The sequence below is a fragment of the Pezoporus wallicus genome, unplaced genomic scaffold, assembly GCF_028554395.1.
Source record: "Pezoporus wallicus isolate ANWC-B61680 ecotype Strahan unplaced genomic scaffold, APGP_CSIRO_Pwel_v1 contig_3489, whole genome shotgun sequence".
Lineage (NCBI taxonomy): Eukaryota > Metazoa > Chordata > Aves > Psittaciformes > Psittacidae > Pezoporus > Pezoporus wallicus.
In genome coordinates, this window is record NW_026635093.1 from 32,847 (window position 1) to 48,845 (window position 15,999).

The 15,999-nt window shown below is 44.1% G+C and overlaps 1 protein-coding gene across 15 annotated transcripts in view; it reads left to right on the top strand.

Moving 5' to 3' along the window:
* Positions 1-505: 505 nt before the first annotated feature.
* COL11A1 (collagen type XI alpha 1 chain) overlaps positions 506-15,999 on the top strand; it is a 456,680-nt gene continuing 441,186 nt past the window's right edge. For 8 of the 15 annotated variants that reach the window (XM_057401629.1, XM_057401639.1, XM_057401726.1 and 5 more), the window contains exons 1-6: positions 506-649; positions 1,512-2,129; positions 5,893-6,495; positions 10,586-11,188; positions 13,363-13,962; positions 15,256-15,822. In XM_057401629.1, coding sequence (XP_057257612.1) covers positions 562-649; positions 1,512-2,129; positions 5,893-6,495; positions 10,586-11,188; positions 13,363-13,962; positions 15,256-15,822 — 3,079 coding nt within the window. In that variant the 5' untranslated portion in view covers positions 506-561. The remainder of the gene's footprint in view (positions 650-1,511; positions 2,130-5,892; positions 6,496-10,585; positions 11,189-13,362; positions 13,963-15,255; positions 15,823-15,999) is intronic. The other 7 variants (XM_057401657.1, XM_057401789.1, XM_057401679.1 and 4 more) reach the window with 4 other exon arrangements.

Sequence of the window (15,999 nt, forward strand, 5' to 3'; positions counted from 1 at the left end):
AACGTCCATTTGTATGTTTGGGGCAGCTGAAGAGGTGAGCTGAGGCAAAAGGGGTGCTCAGGGAAGTTACGGTCATGGTGCTCGTGAAAAACGAAATAAGAAAGGGCAGCAGGAAGAGGGAACGCACTCACCAAGCTGTTGGAGCTGGTCACCCATGGGAAGGTAATGCAGGTGAGAGGCCACCACAGATCTGAGGGTTGGTGGTAGAAACCTGAGCTGACCGTTTTCCTATGTATTAGGTATTACCTGGGGCAGCACAGGCAAGAAGAAAGCTATCCAAGTCCACAGGGGTGATTAAATGTCAATTATGTGAGCAATGATTCCTCTTCCAAAGAAATGCTTGCTAGGAACAGATTCTGTACAGCCGTAGAGGTTTGGGTTTTTTTTACCCTGCACAAAAGCATTGGAAAACCCCATGGTTTGGCTTTTTTGTCTTGTGCCTCACCCATGCCTGACCAGCACTGCCATTGTTCCTCACTCTCCCTGTTTTCCTCCCTTAGGTCTCACGTTGGGTGCTTCAAAATAAGGATAATAAAAGGAAAACTCAGATAAAAGACCAAAATGCGGAAACACCGACATTTGCCCTTTGAGGCAGTGTTTTATGTCCTACTCTCAGGCTGTTGCTTGCTTCATGCCCAGCAGCAAGCAGGTAAGACTGTGCTGCATTTCATGACTTCACCTGTACAAACGTGCCAGTAGTTCACACCTTTTGGTTTTTAACATGCATGTCGATGGTCCGTTGTGGTTCACCTTCTCCTCAGCTCCCACCCAACTGAGGGTCCTTTCAGACCCTGGCCAATGTGTGTGGTGCCTTCCCAAGCATGTCTCTGGCCAATGGCGTGCCTTTGAGGATGCTCTGCGGGGGACAGAGGTGCAGGACGTGCGCCCCAGCTGGCCCCAAGCAGGTTTTCTCCTGGGCAGAGCCGTGTTGCCCTGCTTGCATGTGTTGGAGAGCTTTAGCAGTGAAAAGAACACTGCCACCGACCTCTAGAAAGGCACTGGTGCCTCTGGGACCAGAGCTGATGTCATGAGGTGGGTGTTAGCAGCAGGAAAAGTGTGGAAAACTCATGCCAGCACCCAGGCTGCTTAAACTGAGCAGCCCTTCCTGCTTGAGCACTGCCACAGAGGCAGTAAAGCCCTGAGTCAGCAAAAAATCTGCATGTGACCACGGGCAGCTAGGGGCTGAGCAAGCCTGAATTCAGTCGTGAAGCTGCAGGGATATGGCTCAGATCTGTGCAGCGAGGTCCAGGAAGGGAGAAGCATCTTGCCTCCCCCTCCGTGGGAAGGGTAGGTCGCATGCTGTCCTCTTCTGTCCCTCAGTGCCTGTGGTGTCAGGGTGCTGATGGCTGTCTGGCTTTTCTCCAGCACCTCCCGCTGTGCTGCAGGCGATAAGGGGAAGCTGAGCTTCACTTTCACCATGCACAAGAGACTGTCAGTTGTTTGGGCGAGGAGGAGGATGCTGCTTGTGCTGACTGATAGAAAATCCTAAATCCCCATCTGTTTTTTTAAAGCTGTCAAACCCGTTGCTGTGGCTGATATAATATTTCTAGTGGATTCCTCTTGGAGCATTGGGAAGGAACATTTCCAACTGGTTCGAGAGTTTCTGTATGATGTTGTAAAAGCTTTAGATGTGGGAGGAAATGATTTTCGCTTTGCCCTGGTCCAGTTCAGCGGAAACCCCCACACAGAGTTCCAGTTAAATACCTACCCCTCTACCCAGGACATCCTGTCCCATATTGCCAACATGCCTTACGTGGGGGGAGGCACCAAGACTGGAAAAGGATTAGAGTACCTAATCGAGAACCATCTCACTAAAGCTGCTGGAAGCAGAGCCAGTGAAGGTGTCCCCCAGGTTATTATAGTGTTAACGGACGGACGATCCCAGGATGATGTGGCTCTGCCATCATCTGTCCTTAAATCAGCCCATGTAAACCTGTTTGCGATCGGCGTGCAGGATGCAGTGGAAGGGGAGTTACAGGAAATAGCAAGCGAACCCTTCGATACGCACCTTTTCAACCTAGAGAATTTTACCGCTCTCCACGGCATAGTTGGAGATTTAGTGGCGAGTGTCCGTTCATCCATGACTTCAGAAAAGGCTGGGGCCAAAGGACTGTTTAAAGACATCACAGGTAATGGCTGACTGCTGATGGCTTCCATCAGCATGGGATCTGCTGGCGTTGCGCTGTTTAAAGCCTTTGTAGGGGCAAGACTGAGATGGACGTTCAAGAGGTTTAAAAACAAAGGTTTGAAGCATGTGGCCTCATGTTTGTAGCTATTGAGTGTGCTGTCACCTGCAGATTGAGCTGGCATCCCAGGAGGTAGCACAGGAGCCCTTGGATGGGCAGTGACCTATTGTGACCATCCTTTTGCACCCATGGCATGGAAAGGAGCTCAAGTTAATAACTCTGCAGGGAGCTCTGCAGAGTTATTAAATTGCCTCATCCTATCCACTCCCAAGGCGGAGAAACAGGGGATGAGCACACAAGCTGTGGCAATGATTCTTTGAGTCCCTGACCAAAACCCCTCAAGACTGAGAAGGTCACTGTTGGCTGCAGGGACACCATGCAGCATGTCCCCTTGCAGCTAGCAGGGGGGAGACAGGCAACGTGCTACTCCAGAAAGTCATTCTTGACGGAAGACACGAAAAGCAGTTTGGTGGACACCTTCTCCACTGAAACCTCATCCCTGAGCTGGCCCTTAGCCTCTCTTCTCATGTGCTTGGAGAAAGGTGTGTGGTTGGAGAGCCCCTTTTGCAATACCACTCAAATGTCTTCTGTACAAGCTGATGGCTTCCACCTTCTGGAGTGCTGGACCCTTCCTGTGACTGAAACCTCTCTTCAAACCACCTGGGCTTCAACAGATCTGTGCTGACTGCAAGCTGGAAAACCAATTTGCCTGGAAAAAAAACAAGACACTTCCTCCAGCCTTTCACTGTTCATGGAAAGGGCCCTTTGGGCAGCTTTGTTGTGTTTCACAGCAGAAGCCCCAGAGATCAAACCTTTCTTTTTATTCCTGAGACTCCATCTGAAGGTCAATAGCTTGCGGGGTGATGTAAGGCAACGGCAGTGTAATGAGGCAGTATAACATTAATCCGCCTGTGTTGTCTTGCCTGATTAACCCTCACGCCAGACCCACTGAGTGCTCTCCATCACTGCATGACACTGAGCAACACCAAAAGGCTGTGCTCATGTGTGTTTTTATTGTGCAAAGTGCTTGACAGGGCAAATATCCAGATCACGTGAAAGCCACAGGGAAGAAAAGCAGCTGCCCCAGAAAGGTGGTGTAAGGTTCACTAGTTCTAAGACATTCATGTCACTATATGTGAAAATGAGTGTTATTCCAATCAACAAGCACTGCAGTGGCTGTTTTGCAGCTTCTCCATTGAAGACCACAGTGCTTCCCTGTTGAAATCACAGGGGAATTGCTCTTTTGCACTGGCTGTCCTCCTCAGGGGCACACCAGCATGTAACCCAATAGTACATGAATATCTGGAATCGTAGACATTTCTTTAAAAGCTTTAAAGGCAATTGCCTCCTTTGTGTTTATCATGCATTTCTAAGTTCACTTCTACTGTGAGAGTTTTTTTGCAAGCATTTCTCTCTCCCCCATAACCCAAATTTAAGTTAATCCTACTACAGTCATTTTGTCCCTGTGTGACTTGCATGGGTGATCTATGGAATATCAGGAAACATAGGAAAAGATGTTACAGGTCCTAAACATTGGATCACAAGAATGTGCAAAGCGTGGTACAAATAATGTTTGCCTGAAATGTGTAAAAATGCCATGGAAGTTATGCTAAAAATGAGCCCTGATATGAAACAGAAATATTAACCACCCCCCCCCCCCCCCCCAGTCCCACAGCGCTTCCAGTATAGAGTACCAAAGCTGTTGTTCTTTGGTGGTCCCCAGAGCTGACTAGGATAAATGTGAAAGTCAGCCCCAAGTTTGCCCTGATGTATTTGTTAAACCTGAGCTGTCTGTCTCATCTGACCCTCCTTGCTTAGTTGTGTAACAAGCATGCTTTTATTTGTTCTCCAGCACCAGCTTGTTCCATAAATGTGCACTGAAGTACAAGTTTTTTTTACAGTGATGACACATTATCCAATATATCTGTTTCCTATCTATTTTCTCTCCTGCGGGAGTGACCTGTGCTGCTGTGATGACACCCATTGGTGTCTGAAACCTTGTTCCTCAAAAAGATGTTCAGGGTATCTAAAGCAGCGCTGGGTACAACCACATTGAGATTTTCCCTTCATTTATATGATGAAATAGAACATGTACATCCCACCTGAAAATGGCACAGTAAAACCAGCACAAAGCACCCCTAAATTTTGACTCAATGGAAAAACAAATCCTGCAGTCCTTTACAATTCTGAACCATGCTAAAGCCAACATTGGCTATGGAGTTGGCCCAGGGAAGTGGTGATGCCCTGAAGACCTTCTCTTTAGTCACTGGAATTGTGGTAGTATTTGAATCTCTTGGTGGCATCATGATTTATGAAAACATTTACTAGAAAAACAATTAAACAGGGGAAAAAAAACAACCAAAACCAATGGTTTTACCACTGCTGGTTAATACCAAAGACCACAGGTTTATCTCTGGCCTTGCTAAACTCCATGCCAGTTTTGCTATTGGTTTCACCTTTGACTTTTAAAAGTTGAGAGCTGAGTGGGATTTACAAACAATGCATTTGCAAATAGTCTGAAATTTGGTTTCTTCACAAGGTTGGAGAGTAATAGCATGGAAACGTCTGAGCATGTTTTTGGGTGGTATTTACCCCTGTTTGCATGCACACAGCTCTTGGTGACATTGATGGGTATAAATTAGTTGAACAAAAGGAGTAAGAGCAAACACCAGGGCATGTTTGGTCTGCTTCGGTAAGTCTCACAGCAAAAAATGTTTTCCCCTTCACAATCATGTTCATACCATATAAAAGGTTGGGGGTTTTTAGGAGTGTGTATATTCTCAGCAGATGCTTGCAATCATCTGGGTATGGTCACAACAAATAGAGTTGGATAATTGTGTCATGACTGATTTCATCACCCTGTTTTAACCTGATTCTGCATTCCCTGATTGAATATCCAGAGTCCGTATGAAAAATACCAACCCAACCCCTCCATCGATAATCAATGCAGCTTTGTGCAAAGTAACTAAAGCAAGACAATTGTTTGGTGTAGTTGGCAGCTGTGCAGGTCTTCAATACCATTGTGTCTGTGCTGGCTGCTGGTAAAAGAGTTACAGTGCAAGAATAATAACCGAGACCTTTTCACTTGTTTCCAACAAATGCATTTGGAATAATAATCCTTCATGGTGGGAGAAGCCAATAAATTCAGCCACTGCTTTTAACCAGCAAAAGAGAAGAATTGCAGCAGAGAGGCTGAAACTTTCCATGGTTCCAATAACATGATTCCAGCATAACAGTGGGTTTTCATTTAAAAAATAAAAATCAGTGTAATGAGGAAAACCTCCTTGAAATCTCCCTGTCCTCACCCACTGTCTTCAGGGTGAATTATCACCAAAATTCACCTTTTCCTTTTGGCTCTAAGTATTGAGACGGTACTGGCCACAGATGGAATGGATTTAGATTAGGAAAAAAGAATGTATTTTTCCAAGTTTTCTCCTCATGTGCCAATTATTCTGACCCCTGTGTAATTGCAGCCACTGGCTCAGGTTATGTCTCTTTATCAGCAGTAGATGCTACTGGGCTGGGGCTGGGGACTCTTATTCAATCAGAATGCAGAACTAAGAGGCAAACCTCCTCAGTGAACATGTGTTTTGTTTGCTCATTTTCGTGTTTCTTACTGTTTTTCCAAGAAACATGTCAGAACACTGTACAACCGCATGTAATCACCCATTTTAATGCCTTCACCTTTGCATTTCTTTTTTTAAAGCTCAAGAGTCTGCTGACCTTATTTTCCTTATTGACGGATCAGACAACATCGGAAGTGTCAATTTCCAAGCCATACGTGATTTCCTTGTAAATTTGATTGAAAGCCTCAGAGTTGGAGCTCAGCAAATACACATTGGGGTGGTGCAGTATAGTGATCAACCCAGAACCGAGTTCGCTTTGAACAGCTACTCCACAAAAGCGGAAGTTCTGGATGCCGTGAAGGCACTTAGTTTCCGCGGTGGCGAGGAAGCGAACACTGGTGCGGCACTGGAGTTTGTGGTGGAGAACCTCTTCACCCAGGCAGGAGGCAGCAGGATAGAGGAAGTGGTGCCGCAGATTTTAGTACTGATAAGTGGTGGAGAGTCTAGTGATGATATCCGAGAGGGCTTGTTAGCGGTGAAGCAAGCTAGTATATTTTCATTTAGCATTGGTGTCCTGAATGCTGACAGTGCAGAGCTGCAGCAGATTGCTACTGATGGAAGCTTCGCATTTACTGCCCTGGATATCCGTAACCTTGATGCTCTTCGAGAATTATTACTGCCCAACATTGTTGGAGTGGCCCAAAGACTCATTTTGTTAGAGGCCCCAACCATTGTGACTGAAGGTATGTATGCCTTTCTAGACTGTTGCATTGTGATGAATGAATGAGCTTTTGCACACTTGAAAAAAACACTTATTTTTCTAATTGCTTTTTTTTTTCCTTTTGCAATGAATCTCTGTGCTCTTGGTTGTGGGAAGGACACTGCTGCTGATGGGCAGAAACGCTTTTGCCCCGTGAGTTATCTTTTGAAAGCTGTGAGGTTGTGTGTCAGTCACTGGCATGGCATGGGGCTTTAAAGGACACAAGTAGGGTATAAAAAAATCTCATATAATCCTTTTTGGGGTATGTAAGGACTTTAGGATTAAATCCTGCACCACTGTCAGTTCTGAAAACATCCATGTCACATTAGCTTACATTATATGCCAGCTGAGTGTCATAAGAATGAAATTTGACTGAGGAAGCTATCACAGATGTTAAATGGATCCTTATTTCACAGCTTGTTAAAACAGTAGAATTCCATACCTCATTGAAACTGTGCACTGTCCTTGGGAAAATGGTGAAACTCCTGTGTTGCTGAACTTAAAAAGCAAAACAACCTTTAGCTCTTCTGAAGTGAAATCCCTACCTTGCTAACATCTATTTCCCTTCAATGTATCAGCTGAGAAAATTTACTGTGAGGCCATGGAAAAAGAAAATGTAGGTGTCAATATTCCACTTAAGTCACTTTGTCACTCTTAAGTCCTTATTGATATTGTTTCTGGACTAGCATTAGCTCAGGTGCAGTGGAATAATGAATATCTGGATTCACAGCTAGGTGATTAGGAGTTTCTCACCCTATGTTTTTATGACTAAGTTAAATTTACTGATAGAGAGGCTTTATGGAAGACACAGCACATTGTACTTCAGAGGCTCCTGGAAAGGGCCAGGCTGGAGTTGCTGCACTTAATTACCAGGATGCTCCATGGGAACAATACTTTTGGGATCCAAGTGCCAGTCTGGAGTTCTGTACATACTGTTCACTTCATGATGTATGTTGACACATAAAACTGTGTTCCAGATGTCTTTGCTGATCTATGCCTAAACATGATTGCTGTCCTGTGGCTCAAATCAAAGGGAGGAATTTGCCTGAAAGATCATTTTATGACCTTGCCTTGATTATTCCAGGAAAGAACATAAAGAACTTTTGCTGGTAGCATGTCACAAGAACCATATTTTGCTAAATAAGCTGAAGTCTGCCTGTCTAGCTAGAATGTGCATGCCATGACCCATGTAGCTCAATAGAAAACCTCTCTTTCTTCCCCTCTGATTTCTAACAGTTTGAATGGTGAGATTAAAAACGTTGCTGTATTTGGTTTCATCTGCACTTCTATATTTGTCTCTTAAAATGCCAGCTCATTTGTAGCAGGTACAACTATAGCATCAGTCTGTGCAATTACATACAGATGAATATGCTAAATGGAGAAGTGGGTATTTTCAAAGGAGCTTTAGGGAATTTCCTTTCCCTAGAACCCATGGAAACTAATTTTGACTGTTCTGCTTGATTCATGTCAGTGCCTTGGAAATCTGCAGCATAAAGCACTGGTGTGGGACACACCGCAGCCCAAAATGGATGCCAAACCCACTGAGGTGCCAAACATTCCATGTGAAATACTGAAGTCACCCCGCCTTACATTAGCCCTCATGTTAGCTGAACATTAGTTCTTCTGAGGTGAACAGACACCTCAAAGTGCCTTTCTGACTTTCTTCTCCCCTCTCCTTTAACTGCTGCGGATCCTGGATGTCTAAATTATGAGAGATGCTTCACCAAAGATAGCTGAGATTGCAATGAGGAGGGAGCTATGCAGGGCTGGGTTCAGTGCTGACATCCTCCAGCATTCCCAGCCTTTAGAGTCAAAGACATAATGCTTTGATCTGAAATCCTCTGAAAGTCCTGGGAGACTTGCCATCAGCTTTACTGGGCTCAATCCTATGAGACATGTATAGGATTGCTTAAATGCTTTTGCTTTAATTGCATCCATTGAAATTAACACCATGGTTTGTTTCCTCTTGTGGGTTTTGGTTTCGGTTCCTGAATTCCTCTCCTCTAATAAAACATAGTGCAGGCTTGAGAGCTGCAAGAGAAATGAGGAGTGGAGGGAGCTATTCCTCCCCTGCTCCCTCATCTTTGCAAAGCCCCTTTCATATTTCCCACAAACTTCTATAAAAAGTCAAAAGCTTTCAGGGTCTCCATTTTTGGGTATCTAGCTGCTGAGAAGCTAAGGAAGTACTTTGGACGTCTCTCCTGGGTGACAAAAAGCAGAGATTTCAGCCTTCGTTATCCATTTGGCAAGTTTCCTGTTTTCAGTCCTCGGAGCAACTGATGAAAAAAACTTAGCTGAGAGAATGAGGGGTGGATATAATGGTTCTGGGAAAAGAACTGTTTAAACGAATGCTTGTGGCTTTGTGAGTAGCTCTGTTTTGACAACCTGGGCAGCCAACTGCAAGTCACTGGCAGCTCATGTGAGGCTGTATTTTGTGGAGAGTACCACCAGATTAGCTTTGTGCAGGTTCTCATTACTTTGTGTCTCTGACGGCACCAAGGTGAGCTATTCTAATCTTCACATTTTGACAGTTGGTCCTTAATCAAACAACTTCTAGCGAGACTGCGAAAGGCTTGTGCAAAAGACTGCATTGGTGTTGGAGGCAGGTCTCTTGGGGACTGAGGACAGAGAGGCAGCGGAGTCATGGATGTTATCTTCAGCTCTAAATCACTCCTTGGGGTGGCCCACTCTCGTGGCACTTACTCCTAATGAGAAACCTGATGAAGATGAGCCTTTGGGAAGGCTCCTGCTCCTCCAGCTGCTTTCTATAGCCAGCTGGTGTCCAGCCAAGAAGGACTGCAGCCAAAGCTTTGGGTTTTGTTCAACTCCAAAGTAAATAGCCTGCATTCAGAGGAGCACTGATGGGCTGAGGGGCTGCCCTTTGCCATCCAGGCCATACATGAGTGTTTGCTTCCACTTGCCCCGAGGGGTTTGAGATCCCACCGATTCTGGGTCTCCTCTTCCCCCGGGCTGTGCATTGATCATAGTGATAAGCCTGGGAGGCGATGGACCTGCGCCTTGAATACTGACCCCATCTCAGGAGCTCTTAGGTGGTTTGGCAATTTAAGGAAACCCCAAGTCCAACATAATGCAATGATCCATAATGTTCCAGCATAACTTGGTAGCAACACAAGGTTTTCTTTTTCACTTAAATGGTATGAAATCGGGAAGGTGATGATGTGAGTGGGGTTGTATAAAAGATGGTATCCAGATTATCTCCTATGACAATGACGTATAATGCTTTTATCACAGCGGTGTTGGTCTTGTTAATATTTACTGTTTTTTTTTTGTGTGTACATTTGCTGTATTAAATATGACGGTGCTTTGGTTCCAATGCTGCACAACAGGGTTTTTTTTCTTTGCTAACTATCTTCTTTCAAACTTAGCCCAGGAACTGGAAAGCTAACTGTGCTTGTTCTGTTTCCTTTGACGTAGTCAGTAATAAAGTTTCAGAGATTACAACGTAGGGGACCTGTTTTGTTAAAGACATGGCAACAAGAATATGATTCAGCTCTTCCATGGCTGGGCTAGCTGTGCCAAGAAAAATCATAACTTGGTTTTGTTAGATAAGGGATAAGATGTAGGATATGAAGACTCAAAGTCCAGGTACGTTGAATGAGTGGAGACTGTTCTATTGTCATTGCTTTTGGAAACCTAATCCTTCTGAAACCAAACCATGCTCTGGCATAATTCTGATGGCTCCACTGCAGATAGAGGAAGCATCACTTGCTTATTTTAACTCACGTGCCAGCTGAGTACCAAGATTTTTCCTGTTTGCCTTTCTTGTTTCGACATGTATGTGCATCTTAATATTGTTTTATAAACAATGCAATTCTTGCAACTCTTAAACTCTTCTGTGTTTTAGATAGGGAAAACATTCATATTTCTTGTTAACTCTCTGCTAGAACTCAGACAATAATTCTGTTTTGAAAGCAAGAGACTTTAAAAGTTGTTGAGAGTAACAGTACTTCAGACAGACAAGAAGTCCTAAGTGTTGCTGAATTTTTGACTTAGAACTGATCTACTGTGTGGTGAAGGCTTCTGCTAACTATATGTTCATGCATTACTTGCAGTTATTGAAGTGAACAAGAAGGATATAGTCTTCCTGATAGATGGCTCAACTGCTTTGGGGACTGCCCCCTTTAATGCAATTCGTGATTTCGTTGCCAAAATTGTCCAAAGGCTGGAGGTTGGACCTGACCTGATCCAAGTTGCGGTGGCACAGTACGCAGACACTGTGAAGCCAGAGTTCTATTTTAACACCCACCAGAGCAGAAAGGATGTGATGGCTAATGTCAAGAGAATGAAGCTCATGGGTGGTACGGCACTGAACACTGGCTCGGCACTGGACTTTGTGAGGAACAACTTCTTCACCAGTGCTGCTGGGTGCAGGATGGAGGAAGGGGTGCTCCCCATGCTGGTGCTCATCACTGGTGGTAAGTCCATGGATGCTGTTGACCAAGCTGCAGCAGAGATGAAAAGGAACCGTATAGTGATCCTTGCCATTGGGTCAAGAAATGCCGACCTGGCAGAACTTCAAGAGATTGCCTATGAGAGCGATTTTGTGTTCAATCCAAATGACTTCCGTGTCCAGTTCATGCAAGCCATTCTTCCTGAAGTACTGTCGCCTATCAGGACACTCTCTGGAGGACTGATTATCCAAGAGCCGCCATCAGGTAATTAATGACCTGTTTCTAATTAAAGACATACAGTTTATGTTTGTCAACCCTTATTCTAGGACATATGGAGATAAGGGGGAAAAAGCATCAAGCACATGTTTCAGCATAACTAAATGTTGTCTCTTTGATTTGCAAAATGAGCAGGAATAGAGCGGTGGATTTGGTAGTGTGGTTGTTATTGCAGCTTTGTCATTCCTTCTTGGAGATTTTTGTCCCATCCCATATTTGTCACCAACATTTAAAGGCCTTGACATGAAAGGTGTGCTTTACTAGTCAGGTACTGAAATCATAGAGTGGAGGCTTTTTCTCTCACTGAGGGTTTGTGTGATCTATGAGCAGGACACACTGTGAATGTTAAAATAGCTCTCCCTGTTTGAGAAACATTTCTGGGGGAGATTTGCTCAAGAAAGTTTCTTCTAAGTGCCAAGAAAATAAGCAAGTTTGTTCTGGAGATGTTCACAGAAATGTGGCCTAACACCGACTGAACTCACCCTTTCAGAACATATTTACAATTCTTTTGTCATTTACTCAGCTCAAGCCCTAAGAGATGCATGAGACTATAGCAATGTTGGTTTTCATTTAATCTGTTTAGAAGGTGATTCAAAGCCCTGTGAAGCCAGTGGATCCTTTTTACTTGGTGTTGCCATTGACATCAGTCATGTGGAAGCAATCCAGTTGCTAGTCATGTCTTTTCAGGCAGTTTCCACTGCATCTCCAGAGGTGGTGTAGCTGAGTAGAGATATACCAGATTTCTCGAGATTTCTTCCTAATAGGGTTGCTTGAGGTTGAACTAATGCTAGATCGTATTTGAACCTTGCATTTCTGCCTTATGGCATATGAACATTGAAAACCAGGACTTTCTCCAGCTCCTGGTGAGGTCAGGAGTGAGGTTCCCATTGGTTTAAATGGGTGTGTACTTATCATTTAATAAGCTTTTTCTGTTCAGAATGTGTTTCTTGCTAATGCAGTTTTGCATGGCTATACACAAACCTGGCATTCTAATCTTCAATGGAAATTTAAAGTGTTCCCAGACTTCCTTGTTCTGTAAAGCTCATTCATGCAGCTTCTCCCTTTTTCCAGTCCTTTTGCTCTATTGTACTTACAGCTATTCACATACACCATAAGCAAGTAATCATATCCTACTCCATAGAATGACTATTATTAGTAACATATTGATTTTGACACTGGGCAATCTGCTTTGTTTCAACTAGATATTGTCTCACCCTGGGCCTTGAATCACACTTTTCTGGGAGACAGCCCAGGAAGGACTTAAGTTTAAAAAAGGAGCTAAGAACTGGCTGATTATGGCCAGAAGTGGGAAATTTCTCCCCCTTCAACAGCCCACAAAATGTATGCCCATAACTGCAGACATCAGCTTGCAGTTTTCTGCACTATATGTAGCCATCAAACGAGCAGGTGGCTCAAGCAGCTGTTGTAGTCTGGTTTCGACCAACTTTCCTAAGCCTATCAGTAAAAGGTATTTTTAATACCCACTCAAAATAACAACCAAAATGGTTACTTGGCAAAAGTGTTTCCCCATATAAGTGGAACTTAACCCTGCACCACAGACCAGCCGCTGCTGGCTGCACAGCATGACCATGGAAGTCACTGCAGGGCAGTACATGGTTCTCTACATGGGGATGCATGGGAGCATCTCCATGGAATGGGGGATTGCTGCCACTAAGAGGGTGTCGAAGCCCACTTAAAATGCCAAAAGCAGAAGCATTCCCTAAAGCTTCATTAGAAAGGCCCAAGTAATTGTGTATTGACTTGCAGATAAGCAAGATGTCTATAGCTATAATTCAGTATTGCTCCATCAAAATCAAAGAAGCTGCTTTTTGATGGCTAAGGGTCTGGGGCAGAGCATGCAGCTCTGGTACTGGCAGCCATTGAAAAGATCTGCCATGGCAGATGCTAAGCCCCACTGATAAACCTGACATTTAAAAGACTTTTCAATACACATCAGGAACTTCCCCTGCCCAATTTTGTCGTTTCCAGCAAGGTCCTTGTTACTTCTGTGCTGATCACACTCTTTCCCATCTCTTTTTCTCATCCTTCCACCTAACCATGTTTACATGCGTGTACAGCGTACGCTGTATGCACACATGACAAAAAATAATCCGTGTTTGTTTTCTGTGATGTCTCATGTTATTTTCTGTGCTCTACTGCAGTTCAAGTAACCAAAAGGGATATCATCTTTCTTTTGGATGGATCACTCAACGTCGGAAATGCCAACTTCCCCTTTGTGCGTGACTTTGTTGCCACCCTAGTTAACTACCTTGATGTCGGCAGTGACAAAATCCGAGTTGGCTTAGTGCAATTTAGTGACACTCCTAAAACAGAGTTCTTTCTATATTCGTACCAAACCAAATCAGACATAATTCAACGTATGGGGCAGCTGAGGCCCAAGGGGGGGTCAGTGCTGAACACTGGCTCTGCACTGAACTTTGTGCTTTTGAATCACTTCACGGAAGCTGGTGGGAGCAGAATAAATGAACAAGTGCCACAGGTCCTAGTCCTGGTGATGGCAGGGAGGTCTGCCGATCCCTTCCTGCAAGTTTCCAATGCATTAGCTCGGGCCGGAGTGATGACTTTTGCTGTTGGAGTTAGGAGTGCGGATAAGGCAGAGCTTGAACAGATTGCATTTAATCCAAGAATGGTATATTTTATGGATGATTTCAGTGCTCTGGCGGCTTTACCCCAGGAGTTAAATAAGCCTATAACAACATATGTTAGTGGAGGTGTGGAAGAGGTTCCACTCGCCCCGACAGGTAATACCTACCTTCCTGCATGCTGACTGCATTAAGTTAATCTTGTTTGTCTTGACAGTTTGTTCCCAACGTACACCTTCACATCTGTACAAGGCCCTGAGTCATCAAAGCAGTTAAGGCTGTGTATCAATACATAGCTGGGCTATGTATTGATGGTTAAACTAGCTGCTCTTAATTTGTAACACACATCAAAGTCAGCACAATTTTAACCCTTTTGGCAGGTCAGGATCAAAGTGAGTCTACAACCACCAGTCACTCGGGTGGTCCCTTTCTGTTGCCCTAATCATGTCACAACCTCTAAGTGCATCTTTGGCACTAACTCAGGCAATGGGAACATACACTTTTGGCCACCAAGAGTGGTGTGGAAAGGTTAAAGTTGTGCCAAAGAGCACAGAGGAGCAGAGTTCTAGCCAGGTACAGGTGACTAAATCCTTCCTCAGAGCCACTTTGTCAAAGTGTTGTTATCAGGCTGTTACAGAGGCCAAATTTGACTCCAGATATTCCAAGTTATCCTCCAACATTAAACCCCAAAGCTGTCAGAAAATATAACCATTTTTAAACAGGTATTTGCTCACTATTTCCCTTATATTGGCTATTTGCATATCAAGACTTAAGAACAACCAGGATTGTTTAGTATGGAAAGGACACCATTAAGATTAATATGAAAGATGTTAAGCACACAGATATGAGATGCTTGGTTTTCCCTTGGATATTCAATGAGATTAAAAGGCCACCAAATGGAAACAGATAAAAGCCTTTTTCTCCTCCCAGAGTCATAACTAGCCTATGGATTTGGATGCTCCTTGTGATGCAACTAGAGGTATTTTTAGAGAATACAGAATATGCTTTGTGTGTGTATGTATGTATGAACTAATACCTGTTATCTACTACGCCTTTAAATAGACAGAAACCCCACAACCCTCCACTGCTGTTGTACTTAATGCCTCTATTAGCAGCATATTGCTAGACTATATCAACATCACTGGCCTAATCTGAAACAGCCAATTTATGACGTGAATGATATGATGCAACACAGTGTATGATACGACTATCTGGTGCCTGAGTTTATTGAGTCCTAGGGTAGAGGTGTTCTTGTTTCCCCTTCTTCCTCAGATAAGTAAGTCAAAGGTGTTGTTTAGTCTTGTAGCCTTTGAATACTTTGGTATATAAAAATCACTGACTTTGCATATTGAAACCCAGCTTATTTTCAGAGAATTTTCTAGGATGATGTTTGAGAAGAAAAATGCCCTCATCTCTGTTTTTCCCCTCTTTTCATTTGTGAATTTATTCTAGAAAGCAAGAAAGATATTTTATTCCTGATTGATGGCTCAGCCAACCTCTTGGGTAGCTTTCCTGCTGTCCGGGACTTTGTACACAAAGTCATTTCTGACCTGAACGTGGGTCCAGATGCCACACGAGTAGCTGTAGCTCAGTTCAGTGACACCATCCAAGTTGAATTTGACTTTGCTGAACTCCCATCTAAGCAAGACATGCTTCTCAAAGTGAAAAGAATGAGGATAAAAACTGGGAAGCAATTGAACATTGGAGCTGCACTGGATGAGGCTATAAGAAGGCTGTTTGTGAAGGAAGCTGGAAGCAGGATTGAGGAAGGAGTTCCTCAGTTTTTGGTCCTCCTTGCTGCTGGGAGATCAACCGATGATGTGGAGCAACCATCAGATGCTCTGAAGCAAGCAGGAGTTGTGACCTTTGTTATTAAAGCCAAAAGTGCTGACCCCGTAGAGCTGGAAAGGATCGTGTATGCCCCACAGTTCATCCTGAATGTCGACTCCCTCCCTCGGATTTCAGAGCTTCAGCCAGACATAGTCAACCTCTTGAAAACTATCCAGCTTCAGCCGACAGGTACAGGGACTCCCAGGGTTTCCAAAAGGCTGAAAGACACCACTTATATGACCCCCTCAACTTGGTAACTGGGACAATTGGGTCTGGTGAAGTTTAAAACCATTGCATAGAAACTGCTCCTCTGGTCAGACCCTGATCCAGAAAAGAAGGTCCAAACTGAATTTTAAAGATGAGCAA